At 30.9% G+C, this 16,445-nt stretch overlaps 1 protein-coding gene across 4 annotated transcripts in view; it reads right to left on the bottom strand.

Moving 5' to 3' along the window:
* Positions 1 to 1,526: 1,526 nt before the first annotated feature.
* The window catches only part of UFL1 (UFM1 specific ligase 1), a 33,982-nt gene continuing 19,063 nt past the window's right edge, over positions 1,527 to 16,445 (bottom strand). Inside the window, exons 10-21 of one of the 4 annotated variants that reach the window (XM_031964505.1) lie at positions 15,241 to 15,420; positions 13,126 to 13,246; positions 11,198 to 11,320; positions 9,099 to 9,216; positions 5,697 to 5,863; positions 5,485 to 5,615; positions 5,195 to 5,275; positions 4,717 to 4,802; positions 3,700 to 3,880; positions 3,235 to 3,449; positions 2,858 to 2,901; positions 1,527 to 2,590 (exon numbers count right to left, since the gene is read on the bottom strand). In XM_031964505.1, the coding sequence (XP_031820365.1) occupies positions 2,589 to 2,590; positions 2,858 to 2,901; positions 3,235 to 3,449; positions 3,700 to 3,880; positions 4,717 to 4,802; positions 5,195 to 5,275; positions 5,485 to 5,615; positions 5,697 to 5,863; positions 9,099 to 9,216; positions 11,198 to 11,320; positions 13,126 to 13,246; positions 15,241 to 15,420 (1,449 nt within the window). In that variant the 3' untranslated portion in view covers positions 1,527 to 2,588. Of the gene's footprint in view, positions 3,450 to 3,699; positions 3,881 to 4,716; positions 4,803 to 5,194; positions 5,276 to 5,484; positions 5,616 to 5,696; positions 5,864 to 9,098; positions 9,217 to 11,197; positions 11,321 to 13,125; positions 13,247 to 15,240; positions 15,421 to 16,445 lie in introns of all 4 variants that reach the window. The other 3 variants (XR_004233645.1, XM_031964504.1, XM_003769301.4) reach the window with 3 other exon arrangements.

The raw sequence follows: 16,445 nt of genomic DNA on the forward strand, positions 1-16,445 counted from the left end.
TGCTTTATCTAGGTTGATTTGCCTCCCTCAACAGGAAGAAGTTATTTTCTCACAGATGACAGTTATACTTGAAGCAGGACCAGGGGCCTGGAAGGTGGCTGACACTCCCAGGGCTTTATAGCTCATATACCTGTTGGCAGAAGTTCATCAGTAGTTGTTGCTGGGAATGAAGAAAGTAGATTGCTTCTCCATAACAATGTCTTGGGATACAGTTTAATCCCCGAGGCTCCTGTGCTCAGGGTTATGGGTTGCTTAATAAGGGCAAATGGAAAAGATAATGACAAATTAGATGGTCGTTTGACTTGTCTAGTTCAGGCTGCCCCACTAAGACCAATGCTATGACTAATCTATATTTCAGAGTAATTGATAGATTCAATGTGAATTATATCTAAATAATAGTCAGCTTATGCAAAAAGCCCAATTTTAGTAGTTTTGGTTTTAGTTAAGTGTTTCAGTAGTAATTGCTTCTGGGAAATTCTGTATTTGTTCTTTTTTCCTAAGTTTTAGTGATGGGTTTTGTTTTTACATTAAAAACATGTATAGACTGCTCCATCATGAAATGTCTCTTGTAACAAAGTGAAACAGTTAAGTAAAACTAAAAAGTGATCTAATTTGTTTCAACTTGTTGTATAATTTTCTCAATAGTTTTTTTTTTTTTTTTAATCAAATAATGAGTACTTATCCAAAAAAGTTTGTATATCGTGTACCTAATTGTTTAATATACTAATGTTGTGTAGTACAGTTTGAGATCTGACACTTGGTACAAACTATGAAAAAAAATTGTTATGAGATCTCTGGAGAGGATAAATGTTCATAATTAAACAAAGAATAAAGATACTCATGTAAAATTTAAAAGGTTTTGCACAAAAAGGGGGAAAATCTTTGAAAGCTTATATGAAAATCATTTCCTAATTCTACAAGGAACTGATTCAAATTTACAAGAAGATGAATAAGTCTACATTTGTTCTTTATTTGAATAATTTCTTTTGCTTCTCTGAAATTACTTGTTAAAAATGTTTTCAAAGCTTTTTAAACTAGAACTGAGCATTAATAAATTAAAATTAGTTTTAAAATCAAATTAATTTTTTTCAAAAGCAAGTGAGTCAAAATTAAATGAAAAAGTGCAATAGGCATTTTATGGACTTTTCTCTGTTAAATTATGACATTAAAGGTAGCAGTAAATCTTCACAACCATTTGGAACACACTTTGAGTCTTGTTTATCTGGATGTGCTCTACTAAGCTGAAAAGATTATGACTTGTAAAAGTGTTTGTAAAATTGCTGCCATTGACAAAGTGTTAGTTTCTTGTTGAATTCTTTAAAAACAATTTAATCATTTTCAGAATGAGAATATATAATTTAAAAACTCTAATGTATTATTTATAACTACTAAACTCATAATCATTCTGACTCAGTGCTTAAGTAAAATTATTCAAGCACTGCAAAGCAAAATATGCAGAACCAAATAGAAAATAGTTTAAAAACTGAAAGGCCATAAATTCCTAGTTCACAGCAGTAGACAAATTATACACGTAATCTTTTCAACTTTATTAAAATAATTATTTTATATTTGCATACATAATGTCAGATTTTAGTTACAAAAACCAGATCAATGTAATAAAAATGACATTTTTATTTATTTTGGGGAAAATCAGAACTATTCTGATGCAAGTTGAGACCACAGTTTGAACATGAACAAAGTTTAGGCAGTAAAAATATCATTGTTACCTTTTGCTTCTTCTGTTTTATTTTGTCAGGGACAATAAACACATCATTTGATACTCACAGATGCAATTATATGCTTACCTGGCAAGATTATTTTTCATGACCACTATACAATTTAAAAAATATTTTTGAGACTGAGTAAACCAAAATATAAATCAATCTATAACATATGTAAGCACAAAGGACTTGGCATTTTTCTATCAGCCATGTGAAAATATCCCTTATTGTTTCTATTCAAGTTATTAATAGATTTTTAAGTCTATAGGCTCTGTCAGTAATTCTACCAAAAAAGCTGCTAGTCATTGAGTTCACAATACTGTAAAATAGATGAAATCAGACTGACTGGAAAACACTAAAGTATCTATGGTTTGTGATTTAGTTTTGCCATTAAGTGCCATAAAATAGTCAAAATGATTAAATTCTTTTGAGAAAGAATATATAAAGACAGACCCCTCCACATTCTACACCATGACAGAGCTGCTCAACAAATTGTGTGGCTAATCTGAATGATTTACACAACAATTAGACTTCAAAGTAAGCTCTAATGTAAGAGGTTACACTTCTTTTAAATATTTAAAATGAAATTTGTGGCTACAAACTGCACCAATTTTTTTTTTTAAACTTGTATTGATTTGTTACATTAACAGTTTAAATGACACCAAAAGTACACAATGCAAACAAATGAGACTAATGACCAGAATCTACCAATACTGACTGCTTTTTTCTCCTCCCTTTTCTCTCTCTACTTCCTCTCCACATGCAGGCAGCAGCTTGACTTTTGGAACAGAATGCAGCAAGCAGTACAAGGGTATCTTTACTATTCCTGTATACATTCAAGTTTTCATTCGTGGGAGAGACATAAGATCCTGCAATTATGAGAAACAAATACGCTGGACTAAAAGATGCAATCAAAATTTAGCACAGTTGTTATTGGCTTTTGGATTTGAGACATTATCTATTATTCTAAAGAAAATAACACTAGAAAATCCTCTTTGCTGATACCAAAAAGCTTAATACTGCCCCCACCAAAAAAAATAAAAATTAAAAAAAAACAACAACAATAAAATACACAACTAAACAAAACAAACCTATCATTAAAAAGTACACATTTTATGTTTGCATATATTACTTACAATGACTGGAAACTGCAAATGTCACTTGTAATCTAGCATTATGACTTTACAAGGAACAAAAGACAAAAGAAAAGAAATTATTCAGTCAGAATTTGAAAAGACAATGATAAACTTGCAAATCATAACTCCTAGTTATAATGTTAAAAAAGAAACTTTCTTTGAATAACACATTTCAAAAACAGGGACATCTCATAACCAGAAGACTGGGATAAAAACATACAGTATGCTGGTAGGAGAGATTTCATAGAGCTTCTCAAAAAGAAGTGGCTGCAGAAGGCAATGTTGAAACACTCAACTGAGAAGTGTTTTGTAACCATTTCTTTAAAAAAATAACTCTGACTACATGAAAAATTTCAGATTAAATTAAAAATCATTACTCCTCTGTTACAGAAGATTTTCTCGATTTGAGGACAAGGTCCTTGATAGATGTGGAAATTTCTTGAAGTTCCTTTCGGATGGCATTATTAGCATCTTCATGTTCTTTGTCTACTTGGTTAACCAACTGGTCATCTCCTTGTCCAGTTTTCTTATTCTGATTAACCAACTGCTTCACAACTAGGCCTTGGTATCTAACCAGCAGAGAATGTTGATCCTAAAGTGGGGAAAAAAAGGAAAGTTAACAAAAGTGACTCAAAGAAATAGAAATAGGCCACTAAATTCTATTTTTTTCAAATCAATCTGTATAGTCACTAAAAACATTCTCAGAAATGTTGGAGGGGGCGCAAAGATATATTAATAATATTTGTGTTTGACTTACAAGGCAAATAAGAATCATTCAATTAATTAATTCAGATCTGAAAACTGTGGAAAAAAATTACAAATACACTAAAATGAATAACTACCTCCGGCATTTTATTGCTAAGAAAAGCAATGATTTGTGGTACACATCGTCCAGGTGCATGCAGCATACAATGAGTTGAAAATTGAAACAACAGAACTGAGGTAAGATGTAGGATAAGAGCTGGGTCTTCTGTAACTTTCAGTTGTTCAATTAGCGCTTGTCTGTGTTGGAATAGTACTTGTCTATGAGAAAAAAACACCACCACATTAGTTATACTACATATTTTAATATATGTAATTAAAGCTCAAGGGCAGCAGCTATATGGCAGTATTTAGTACTGAATCAGGAGCACCTGAATTCAACTTTGGCCTCAGATACAAGCTATTGAGGGGAGTAGGACAAGTTGTTAATTGTGGAAACTGAGTGAAATCCCATTAATTACATTTAAGATTCAATTATGGAGCGAACTCAGTCCCATTTTTATTTAATTCTGTCCTTTGAGAAAACGTTATTGCATTGTTTGAACCTAGTCCTGAGAGGCTGGAAAGCTGGATCATTTCTCCTGGCTTCTTAGAGACTGTTAACCAAGAACCTAGGTTATGTCCACTAGAAACTCAGATTCAAAGAGTTTTCTCAGAATCATTATCCCAAGGAACCCATACATTTTATCTGAAAATCAATCCTGTACAAATTGATCAATTATTGTTTCTATGTCCTTTTGATTATTTACAGGCATTTATATTTATATTTAACTATTCCTCAATTAAAATGTGTATTTTCTCTAACTTTAATTTTTAGTCCCTTAACTACCTGAACAGCTAATCCTTGTAATATTTCACAAAGTGGGGAAAAATATCACATAAATAAAGAAACTAAGATGTAGATAAAGAAAACTGTAGTCAACTATATATTATTACATTTAATAAAGTGAGTGAAAAGTATATGAATGTCAGAGACTTTAAAGGTCATGACAATCAAGTTAATTAAGGGCAAATCAAGCTCTCTCTTAGGTTAAGTCATTCTGTCATAAAAGGCAGTTAGAGAAATATTAACAATAGATGAATGAATTGGGTAATACCTTTCTTTTTTCTTGTCTCCTTTTTTTACCATAATATCACAAGCATCTGCTGCAGAATCCAGAAAAGAAAGAAAGTCTTCTAAGCTCTAAAAAAAGACATGAAGTACCACATATTATCCTATAAATACATTATTAGAGAAACACATAAAGGCAAGGATTCAAGAAAAAAAACAGATACTGGAAAGCATAACTTTAATTATTCTTTTAAAAAAACAAACCAAACTTGACTGCTTTTAACTTTTAGTTAAATCAGATACTTTGCCTAAACTTTACATTTAAAACATCACTTTTATCTACTTTTTTGTCTCTTTTAAGTTTATAAATGTTAAAAATGATCTTAACATATTAAAGTAGCTCAGTTGGTAATTAGATAGAATTTCACTGGTAATAATATTAACTAACATTTAAAATGAATACTAATTTAATGTCAACAAAAAATTCTAGGCCTAGAATACTAATAGCTTCAAATTTAACTTACTTTTTCATTCAGAGAGTTATGGAGCTTTGTGAGAGGACCTTTCGTCTCTTCTGATAGTTTACCTAAAATCTTTTTTCTGATCTAGAAAGAAAGCAACAGAAGATTAGGAAATGCTTTAATAATGGAATAAAACAATATGTATCTCCAAAGTGATAGTTATTATTATTAATCTAATAGAAGGAAGAAGCATGATGGTAATCTTTGGTTAATATAAATTGCATATATTAATTATCCCTAAATAATTTCCTGCATACGATATTTCTTCTGGAACAGCAAAAAGATTAACATACCTCACTTGTTATGGTAGTTGGATCTTCTACTGCCATCATTAAATCAGCAGCTAAGAAGTTGAAAATGAGATTAGTGATATCTGTACAAACAGTCTTCAGCAAGTGCTTGGCAAGAGTGGTTTGTGCATCATCTGTAAAACATAATATTTATTTTAACATAGCTTTCAAAAGAAATAATGAGAATTAATAAAAAAAAACAATATTAAACACACCTGTAAAGAACTTTGTTCCTTTTTCAAATAATCTAATATTGTTGTATAGATTTGACACCTCATCTTGTAAATCTTTGATGGTACGTTTCCTACTAGCTCCAGATGCAGAAGAAGTTGAAGACATAAACACTGAACGTACCACTTCCAGATAACTTCTATTGAGGTATCTGTGAATAAAAAATATATATATATAAAAACTTAGCACAATTAAATGTAGTTGAATTTACCGATAGGTTATTTTGAAAAATAGTTTAGCCTGAGTGCTTTGGTGATATTCACATAATTTCAAGAAAAAGCAAAGGTGGACCACCTCTAGGTGGTAAATTTATAGTACATATATAGACAACATAGAGACAAAAAGGCAGGTGTGTATGCGTTATATAAATTGCTGAGAGGAGTACTCTACATAAGTAAATAAATAGAAGAACAAGTTAAACAAGGAAGGGAGCTCAATCTAAAGGATGATTCAAGCTGAAACAAGAACAGGTTTGAAGAGAAAGGATATGGGAAATGGTTCCTGTTCGGTCATTTCAGTAGTCATCTCATGACTCATTTTGGAATTTTCTTGGCTCCACATTAAACTGGTTTTCCATTTCTTTCTCCAGTTCATTTTACAGATGAGGAAACTGAGGTGAATAGGGTTAAATGACTTGCCTAGAATCACAAGTCATTAAGTGCTATATGATTTGATTTGAATTCAGGCTTATCTAATTCTAGGCCTAGAGCTCTATCTATTATGTCACCTAACTATCCCAAAGAGATGGTAGGGAAGGTTAAATTAGAAAAGTTAACAAGACAAAATAAAGAGATTAATGAGTGCTGGGAAAAGAAGTAAATATGAATGACAAGTTCTTAAGAAGTAAAAAAAGGAAGTTAGGAGGTAAGCTATAAAAACCCACAAAAAGTGAGAGAAGAAAGATCGAGTACATCACCCACAATGAAAGCAGGAATATTTATTACACCTATGTGCCTGCAATCTAAATTCAAATGTAGACTTATCTCTCTTCTAGAAGAGAGAAAAGGGTTTTTAGGAATGCCTCTCTACTTTCCACATAATCATCAACCATTTACAAAAAAGACAACATTAGAAAAGAGACTTCAAAATTCAAAGAAATAATGTAGAAAAAAAGATCTAAATAAGCAGGGCAGAGAAATGTGCTTTATGTTAGGAAGTTGGGGAGAAAAAAATGTCACACAAAAGACTGAGAACAGAAGTTATCATCCACTTGGATCTTAAAAAAAATTTCTTTATGTAAGGTTCTTTCCTTCAATTTGAGGAGGAGCTGAATCTCTGAGGCAGAAAAAGGTATTTCTCCAAGGAATTACAAAGTTAGATTCACAAATACTTTTAAGTGAGAAATCAGTAATTAACAGTAAGAGGGAAAAAAAGAACAATGGTTGACTCCCAAATCAGAAGTACTAGGGGAGAAATTTTCAATCTGATAGCAAAAATATATATATGTTGTCTTTGTGGGGCATGTATCCAAGACATAACTGAGAAATTCTAAGAGTTACCTAAAAGGCTAACCATTGCCCACCTTTGGTAATTTTTGTGGGCATGATAAGCAACACTGAAAGAAAGAACCTAGAAAATGAAGAAGACTTGGGCTAGAAAACTGAAGATCATAACATAATAGGTGGTGTGGCCCATTAAATGCATATTATTCAGAAAATAGATTTGAGGTAGTGAACAAAAAACCAACATGATGATCTTAGGAAAGGGAGTTGGACTTCTAAACTATGGCTTAAAATATATGACTGATAATTACTTGGCCAGAAATTATGTTTGCCTGCTATTGTGTAAATCAAATGTAAAACAAAACAAAACAAAACAAACAAAAAAACCCTCAAACCTCCCCAAAACCCAAAACATGCAACTGAAAAGAATGAAGAAAGAAAACTACCTACAGTCACCAGAATGAAGGAAAAATAATAATAGGTGAGATGCCCAGAAATTCATAAGCTGCAAAATCCTAGGAGCTAGTAAAAAACAAAGCTAAAGGGGAAAAAAAAAAACCTTTTTTTTTTTTTTTTTTTTTTTGGATCAAATGTTTATACACAAAATCACAGTTTAGGCCCAAACAAATATAAGTAGAGTTCTGAATGCAAAAAAGCAAATTGGATTTCACAGGTATCATTTAGATTTACTGGGATGAGAGTTTTAAATAGAATACTGAATAGATATTCCTAATCATTTCTTAAAGATTATGTTTAGAGTAGAGAGAGTAGCACCGGAACCATAGGAAAGGAGCAATAGGGAGGAAAGAAGAAGTGATTTTTTTTCATTAAGGCATAGTACAGGCCATCTGGCCAAAAAGAAGAGATGAAGATTTCGGGAAACAAATTAAGTGCTACCATATTTGGCAAAAAGAAATGACATATTAGGGATGGATAATTTAAATCAGTTCTGTGTCAGAAACAAAACTAAAAAAAAAAAAAAAATCCTGACTTATTTTAATAAGTGTGTCCTCTGAAAAACGGAGGAAACAAAAAAAAAAAAAAAAAAAAAAAAGGCAAATTTTCTCCTGGATATTGATTCTTACAGGGAGAAACTATATGCTGGTTGGTGGAGTGGAAATGATGGAACTTGAAGGAAATCATTTCTTCTAAGGTCTGATAGAGAAAACTGGCAATTGTATGACATGCACCCTAAATTTGGAGAGAGCAGATTTCAAAGGATTCAAGGAAAGAAGAGATCTATTTCTGATTAAAATTCTATAGAGAAAGTCAGCCCCAGAAGGATAGGAAACTCATGAGTAAGATCCTGAACATAAGTGAAAAATGACTCAGATGAAAAAGAAAAAAAAAGTTATCTGAAGGAAGCAACATTATGAAAGAATCACTATCTACAGGCTAGTTCTTTACCTAAAAAGAAACTTTGCCTAAGCCATACAGTTAACATGAAACTTCTCAGGCCATGAAGATGGAGCTTTCCTGGTCATCAAATGAGGTAATGCTTTTCAGATTTGGCAGATGGCTCCATGGGTCACTAAACCCTGCTCTACTAACCAGATACATTTTCTTATGAGAATGACGGGCTCTAAAAAACTCTAAATAATTAGAGCCATCCAAAAGCAGAACGGTCTGTTTTGGTAAAGTTTCATTATAAGTCTTTAAGCTGAAGTTGAATGTCAGCTTATTGCCTGTGTGGTAATGATTCTTTTTTTGGGTATGAGTTAGCCTAAGTGACCTAAAATTCTGTGATCCACTGAAGGACTGAAGAAACCCAGTAAATCAGTAGGAAAGCAAAACTTGAAAAACTGATTTTAAATTCTGAGCTCTTAATTTCCAAACTTTAAATTCTTTTTTCCTAATGTTATCAGTGAATTTCTACGAGCAAATCAAAATGTTATTTTTTTGATGACTAAAAATTAAGAAGTTAAAGTATATTTCTATACTTGCCTCATTAAATGTTCAGCAAGTTCTGTAACAAATTCTTCAGGGCCATCCTGTATGTACTTCTTTAAAACATCTTCAATTTCCTCAAGTGACATGAAAGAAATTTCAAGCTTTTTCCTACCTATGACAAACATTAACAGTTTTTTAAAACTAACAATATAACTCAGTAAAATATAATTCATTTTATCTGCCCAGAACAAAGACAGCATTACAAAATCTTGTCAACAAAATTTACTGATAGTCGTTAATGAAAAGGAATAAATATTAAAAATCATTTGAATGATTAACTCTCCTAAAAAATTTCCTCTACAATTTAGTGATAAGACACTCATCAAAATGAAGGGAATAACACTTTTATAGCTTTCTTTCTAATCAAATATGATAGAAGTACAATGAAAATTTATTTTGTTGGGGCATGAAATTTCTTATGTGTTTTGAATTATTGAGGGGGCAGGGGAAGGCAGAAGACCTCATAGTTCAATATGTGTGAGAGGTGGGCTTTAACTTAAAGTTATTATAGTTTCTAATCAGGAACTTATCCATTACATTACTTTGGCTTTCATGTTATTTAGAAATAAAAATAAATGTAAAGAATTACAGTAAACAGTAATTTAAAAATAAATAATGAAGCTTTTTAATTCTACAATAAGAACTAACAATTACATAATAGCTACTAGCATGCCCTTTTTAAATGGCTGAAATTATTTTAATGTGTAAAAAACCATTCATATTATACTAAAATGTGGGTATATTAGAAATATACAGTCTTTAAAATCTTTTCTAAAATTTTGTTTTGCTACTTTTCTCTCATATAATGCATGTTATGAAGCTGGATCTTATTGAATGAATTACTATTTTAAGTTACTCAAGAATTGAGAGGGCATGATAACAAAGTGGTTTGTTAGTGGACTATCTGACATATAGTAGATATGTGCCCCATGGCCAGTCACTTAACAGTGACAGAGAGGAATTTTTCTCATTGGTCAGGGTTCTTTATAACAATCAAGTGAAATTACAGGTGTAGGTCCTAGACAGTAATGGTTAATTTTTACTTCATTAAATATCATTATTGTATTTGACACTACAGTTACAGGTTGAAAATGGAGGCACTTAAATCTTTTCTATTCTAGTTCTCTTGACAAATAAGGCTGATTCACATCCTGCAATTTTGCCTTCTTTCTTTTAAAATTTAGCTTAAACACTACCTACTACATAATGCCTTTTCTGATTTTCTCAGCTGCTAGTACATCCCCCATCCTCCAGATTATTTTGCAAATGATGTATTTTCTGTATGAAATGAAACTCTTATGAGAAGAGGATCTATTTCATTTTTGGCTTTATGTGCACATTAGCTTAGCCATAATGGATACTTAATGTTCACTGACTGATCAATCCTATGCCTTAATAATTTCACTTTTCCTAAAACATGAATCTAGTTAAGGGCCTAATATTGTTAACTACCAAAGAGGGATATAACAATTTTTATGAATGCTATAAGTTTCCTATCATTTACTAAAATTCTAAATTTTGTTGGTGAAACAAGTACTCATAGTTATTTTACCCGTTCCAATAAGAAAAGCACAAAAACACCTCAAAGCTACTTTGGATAAAAGCAATGGGTGCTAAAAGGGTATAGCAAATTCAAAGCTGATGTGACTTTATGTGTTTTCCTTATTGTTTGTCACCAGTATTTTTACATGACTCATCGGTCCTACAGTGAAGTAACACTTGAAATTCTGTTGAAATCCAAATTAAAATAATCAATTATCTTACAATTTCCTCCATTAAGGGGATATCAAGTTTCAGTAGCTTTATTAACTTAATATTAACTTAAATTCAAAAGCAGAAAATCCTGATTTAAAATTGAATTTTAAACTTAAGAGTTTAAAACCAATAACAAAATAGTCCATAAAACTAAATATAAATCTCAGTCACACTTAGATGCAGACTAAATACTAAATAAAAATATTGAAATATATATTGTATTTCTTTTGTTTTTCAAGAATTCAAATTTTAAAATTTTCTAATTTCAAATTTGACTGAGCATATACAAAGAAAAATCTAAAGATTAGACTATCTAATAAAATAAGAATGCCACAAACCAGTGTTTGCTGACTGAGTCTCATCATCACTATCATCATCTTTCCTTCCTTTCTTCTTGGTCTTTTTAATTTTGAACTCTCTGGCATTTCCACCGCCGCCTCCTCGCACACTTCCACTGCCCTCTGGTGGAAAATGACATGATTTAGTATAGCCTATTCAAATTACCTTACAGAGGGAAAAGTGATAATATATCGTCATATGGCCCAAGTTTATGTCAGAAAAGAATCAAAAGTAATTGTTTTTCTTGTTTATTTGCTTGGGATTTTCTTAATAAAATTATAAACATGTAATCTCTCAATGAGAAGTAGAAATTGTTAGCTATATTTAAAAGAACAGATTATTTCTTCTAAAAAGTAAATTTTTACTTCCATCTCAAAAACAAACTAAACTTTATAAAAATTTGAAAATGAGAAAACCTGAAAAACAAGTCTGGTGAAACATTATTTTTCAAGTGGGCAGCAAACACATCAATGTCAAATTTTCTGCCTAAACAAAAATTTGGCAAACATACTCATGAAACAATAAAAGTCATGTAATGAAGATCAGATGAATCTATTTAATGTTACTTAGAAAGATAAAATAATAAAAAAAAAAACAAAAGCACTTTCCTAAATTATGATTATGATTAAAATAAAGCCATCTTTGTATCACAATGTTTATTTGCCTTTTAAAATACATTTACATAAAAACTAAGTTCTCTATTTTCAAAATTCTAAGTAGAATTCTATTAATTCTTTGCATATTTTAAGGACTATTACCTTATTTTCTCTCTGCTTTTAGGATGAAAAAGGACTTTATCTCCCAAAGCATAGTACTAAGAGGAATATGACTTTAAATTTCTTAATAACTAGGCCTTCAGGATGGCTTTCATGCCTGAAGTCTTTTTCAGTTTGAGGGACGTTTAACAATTACATTTATTAACTACATAAAACAGCATACTAGCATTGTCATGAAAGCAACCATACCTAAAGGATTCCTTTTAATGATTGGGAAGAAATATGATAGATTATTTACACTGATATACCTGGGCATAAATTTATTAGGTTCAATTTACAACAATATCAAAAATAGAACAAAAAGAAAAACATAACTTTTGAAAAATGTTTTATTAATGTGAGTAGAATATCCTTGGTGCAATTTTCCCAAAGTAGCAAAGAGAGATTTCAAAGTACTATGATTATTTGGTAGAACAAAAGAGAGAAATATAAACCAAATAACAAAAACTAAAATGGTATGCAAAACAAATTAAAAAAAAAAAAAAGATTTTTACATGTCTATGACCAAATACCGTAGCTGTGAATATACTGCATTCCTGATTAATGCTACTTGAGGGTACATCTAAAGATATGGAATATTTTACTTTTTGCTATAAAGAAAATGTTTACAAATCTGTTATTTTCCAATGATAATTAGTAGCACTACCAACAAAAGATAATTTCCACTGATTCTAAACAAAAACATCTTTTTAAAAAGAGTCCTTGTCTATTTTATTGGGAAACCACTTGACTTTTAAGCAAAAGGTATTTTAAAATTAATTGAAGGCATTTACATATTAGTATTAAAAATTTAAGTCACCATGTTGGACACATTCACCATTCAAACTCTTATTACCAACCATGTCCTACAATCATGAGTTCTAAATTCTCAACCTAAGTGCCTTAAGTTTCCAGATTAACATGACTCTAATATTTTCAGTGCATAAGCTGGAGATTTGAAAAATCAATTATCAGTACCTAAACACGTTAATGTTGGCAGTCAAAATTAAAACTTAAGAAGTATAAATCTTCTAACTTGTTTTACTTGCATATATAACCCCCCCCACCCACACACACACAACTCAAGTTCAACCTTTATAAAGTAGATATTATAAAATGAAAATATTTGGATTAGAAACACCTCTGTCTGAATGTTAATACTAATAAGTTACCTGTTGCTTTCCTTCGTCGTTCATCTTTTTTATCCTTTTTACTTGAACTAACACTTTCTAGAATCGAAGATTGTTTCAAATCTTCTTCAGTGATTAAATGAACAGGATTATTCTTCATTTCCTGAGAGGGAAAAATAGACTTATTTTCACTACATCTAAACATGCCTTCTATGTACTATAAAACAAAATGATCTTTGGTTACATAAATAGGTTCTACTTTTTTGTTTGAAAACTATCTTCTAATGCCAGGCGAAATAAGGAATTGCTTTGGATAGCAAGTGTGATGTCACTTTCTCCTCAGAGTTCTTTGCCATTGGACAGCCATATCACTGCTTCTAATAGGTTCTACTTTTTTGTTTGAAAACTATCTTCTAATGCCAGGCGAAATAAGGAATTGCTTTGGATAGCAAGTGTGATGTCACTTTCTCCTCAGAGTTCTTTGCCACTGGACAACCATATATCACTGCTTCTAATGTCTAATACCATTCCATCCTTCCCTCTATCTTTTCTTTTCTTTTGTTGCTGTTTTAACTTTCTCTGTGGTTTTATTTCTATGTCAATAAGCTTGTATTTTCTTGCTAAGTATCAGACAATTCTTTACTTCTGGGCAGTGAAACAAACAATCATATGCAACTAAATGTAATTTGGGAATTTCATCAGTACGTTAAAGAGTGGCTATTTATACCGAGGCACTCTTTTTCACCATTCTGGATACTTGAAGTTTCCAGACAGCTGACTTGAAATAACCATGGCACTATGTATCTATATCCATTAAAAAAAAAAAAAAAAAAAAAAAAAAGCAAAGTGGAAGCAGTCATTAATCTTTTTTATTGATTTCCATATTAGAAAGAATTCCCCCTCTCTCCTTATAAAAACAAAAAGGGCAAATTTTCTATAAGAAATATGTATGTCATTTACTTCTTATTCCTTAGTGCTCTTCTAAGGATGCATGTCTAGTATATTAAGATATAGTAAATATAATATATTTAAATATAGTAAATATAAATATAATCAATACCTGTTACTTTCTAATATTATTTAAAAAATCAGTGGTTACATTAAATGTACAGAACAATTAATATAACTCCAAAAAAAAAAAAAAAAGATGAAGCCCCAATCTTTTGAGCAGAAATGTTAAATTCACAAAAAATAAACCAACCAGCTTCATTTATAGTACTTAGAATAAAAATCTAAGTATAGCCACTCTTCTTAAGAAAACTTTAAGACATGTTTTAAATTCAATGCTATCAAATTTTTATTTGGAGACATTTTCCAGGCATCCTAATTAAAAACAATCATTTTTTAAAATCTCTTTTTTAAGAGTGTAAGTTATAGAAACAGTGCCAACACAAAATGGGAAAGAGTTTCCTCATCTGGGAGTTCCCTATAGCAATAAAATCACAAATCCTATTCATATTTATTAAAACATAACTAGATGATGTGTACTTGGAAGGAAATTAATAACATGTATAATATTAACAATAATAAATGTACATAAAGTATTAAAATGTTTTATGTATGTTCTTGATAATAACATATATTTTAATCAATTAATAAACATTTATGAAGTGCCCAGTATATACCATGTACTTTACTGAGCACTGATACAAAAAGAGTCAAGACAGTACCTAAGTTCCTACCTTCAAACAACTATTTTAAAAGAGTCTTTTCATAATTCTGTTTTCTCAATAATTTATAATTGTCTTCCTCACAATTAAATTCAATTAATAACACTTTAATATATAAAGTATTCATGTATACACAGAATACAGAGAATATGCTGCAAAGAAGTTATGTATCACAAGGAAATTCTTAATCAAATTCAAACTAATTTAAAAACATGGGAGACCTTTCATTCACTTTCATTTTTAAAAGTTTCTATACCTTTAGGAGAATCATTTGAGAAGAAGATTTTCTAAAGAGTCAAATACTAGGAGGAAGGGGTGTAGATACTCAAAGAGGAACAGAGACAAAGTCCAAAGGAAAAAACTAATGGGAATCTGCAAATGATATAATTTGCATCTGTTTTTTTATATTGCCAGTTTCTCTCAAAATAAAACAATCAAATGTTTAAAACATTTCAATGTTGGGTGTATGACAGAAAAATTAGCATACCTTTTCAGCTTTCTGGTGCATCAATTCACTGAACAATTCGGTACAATCTTTTATAAACTTTTCACTAACTACGATAGTATCACTAAAGACCACGGCTGATGGCTGTTTGTTGAATGTTCTCATCACCTGCTGAAGCAACATTCCAGCATCTTCTACTGATAAAGAACTGGGCAGTAGTGGCTAAAATAACAAAGTTAATGTTACATATATACATATGTATTTCTAATCAAACATTTATTAAGCATATTAATATGCAGACTGTTCTACTAGGTGCTGATGGAAAGTGACAAAAGACAAAAAGTTTCTGCCTCCTTAACAGTTTCCTAATTCTACCTAGAGTGATATAACAGAAATAATACAAATAAATAAAAACAAAATAATTTCACTAAGGTTACTAATAACTGGATGGGTAAGGAGTACAAATTAGAAGGTAGAATTATATGTTAAAGAAAGTTAGAGAATTCAAAAGAGAGTAAGTTTTAGACATGGGAGACAAAATACAAAAGCATAAAGACAGACACTGTGAGCTGGGGAACAACCAGTTAGCCAAGTGGACCAGAAAATAAAGTGAATGAATTAGAAGTAATGTGAAATAAATCCAGACTGGGATGCTTTAAATGATGAATTTGGCTTTTGAGATGGAAAATAACATGATCAAATTTTTATGTAGCAATTATGTTGAGGATGGATTAAACATCAGAGAATTAGATAACTATTTCTAATAGTCCAAGCAAGAAATGATGGGTGTCTGAAAACAGAGATGTGACACAGTGAGTATAAAGAAAGGAATGTAGGGAGCCACATGAAGTAATTATGTGCGAGTAAAATCAATAAGGTTTGGCAAGTGAACAAAAATGAGGGAGAAGAGAAGAAATGAGAAATTTTTTGAAGTTAAAAATCTACAAGACTGGGGCAGCTAGCTGGTGCAGTGGATAGAGTACTGATCCTGAACTCAAGAGGATCTGAATTCAAATACAATCTCAGCAACCACTTAACCACAATTGCCATGCAAAAAAAACTGGAAGAATGGGAATGGCAAAAAGGAAGTTAGGCAAAGGAGTACATTTGTGAGATGCTAATAAGATGTCTATATGTTTATGTATAGCAGGAGATTACTTGGAGTTCAAAGGAGAAATACATAAATACGCATGAAAGTAGATACAGATATGAATACAGGTATAGATATCATCTGTATAGAGGTAATC

This window comes from Sarcophilus harrisii, chromosome 4 (assembly GCF_902635505.1).
Source record: "Sarcophilus harrisii chromosome 4, mSarHar1.11, whole genome shotgun sequence".
Lineage (NCBI taxonomy): Eukaryota > Metazoa > Chordata > Mammalia > Dasyuromorphia > Dasyuridae > Sarcophilus > Sarcophilus harrisii.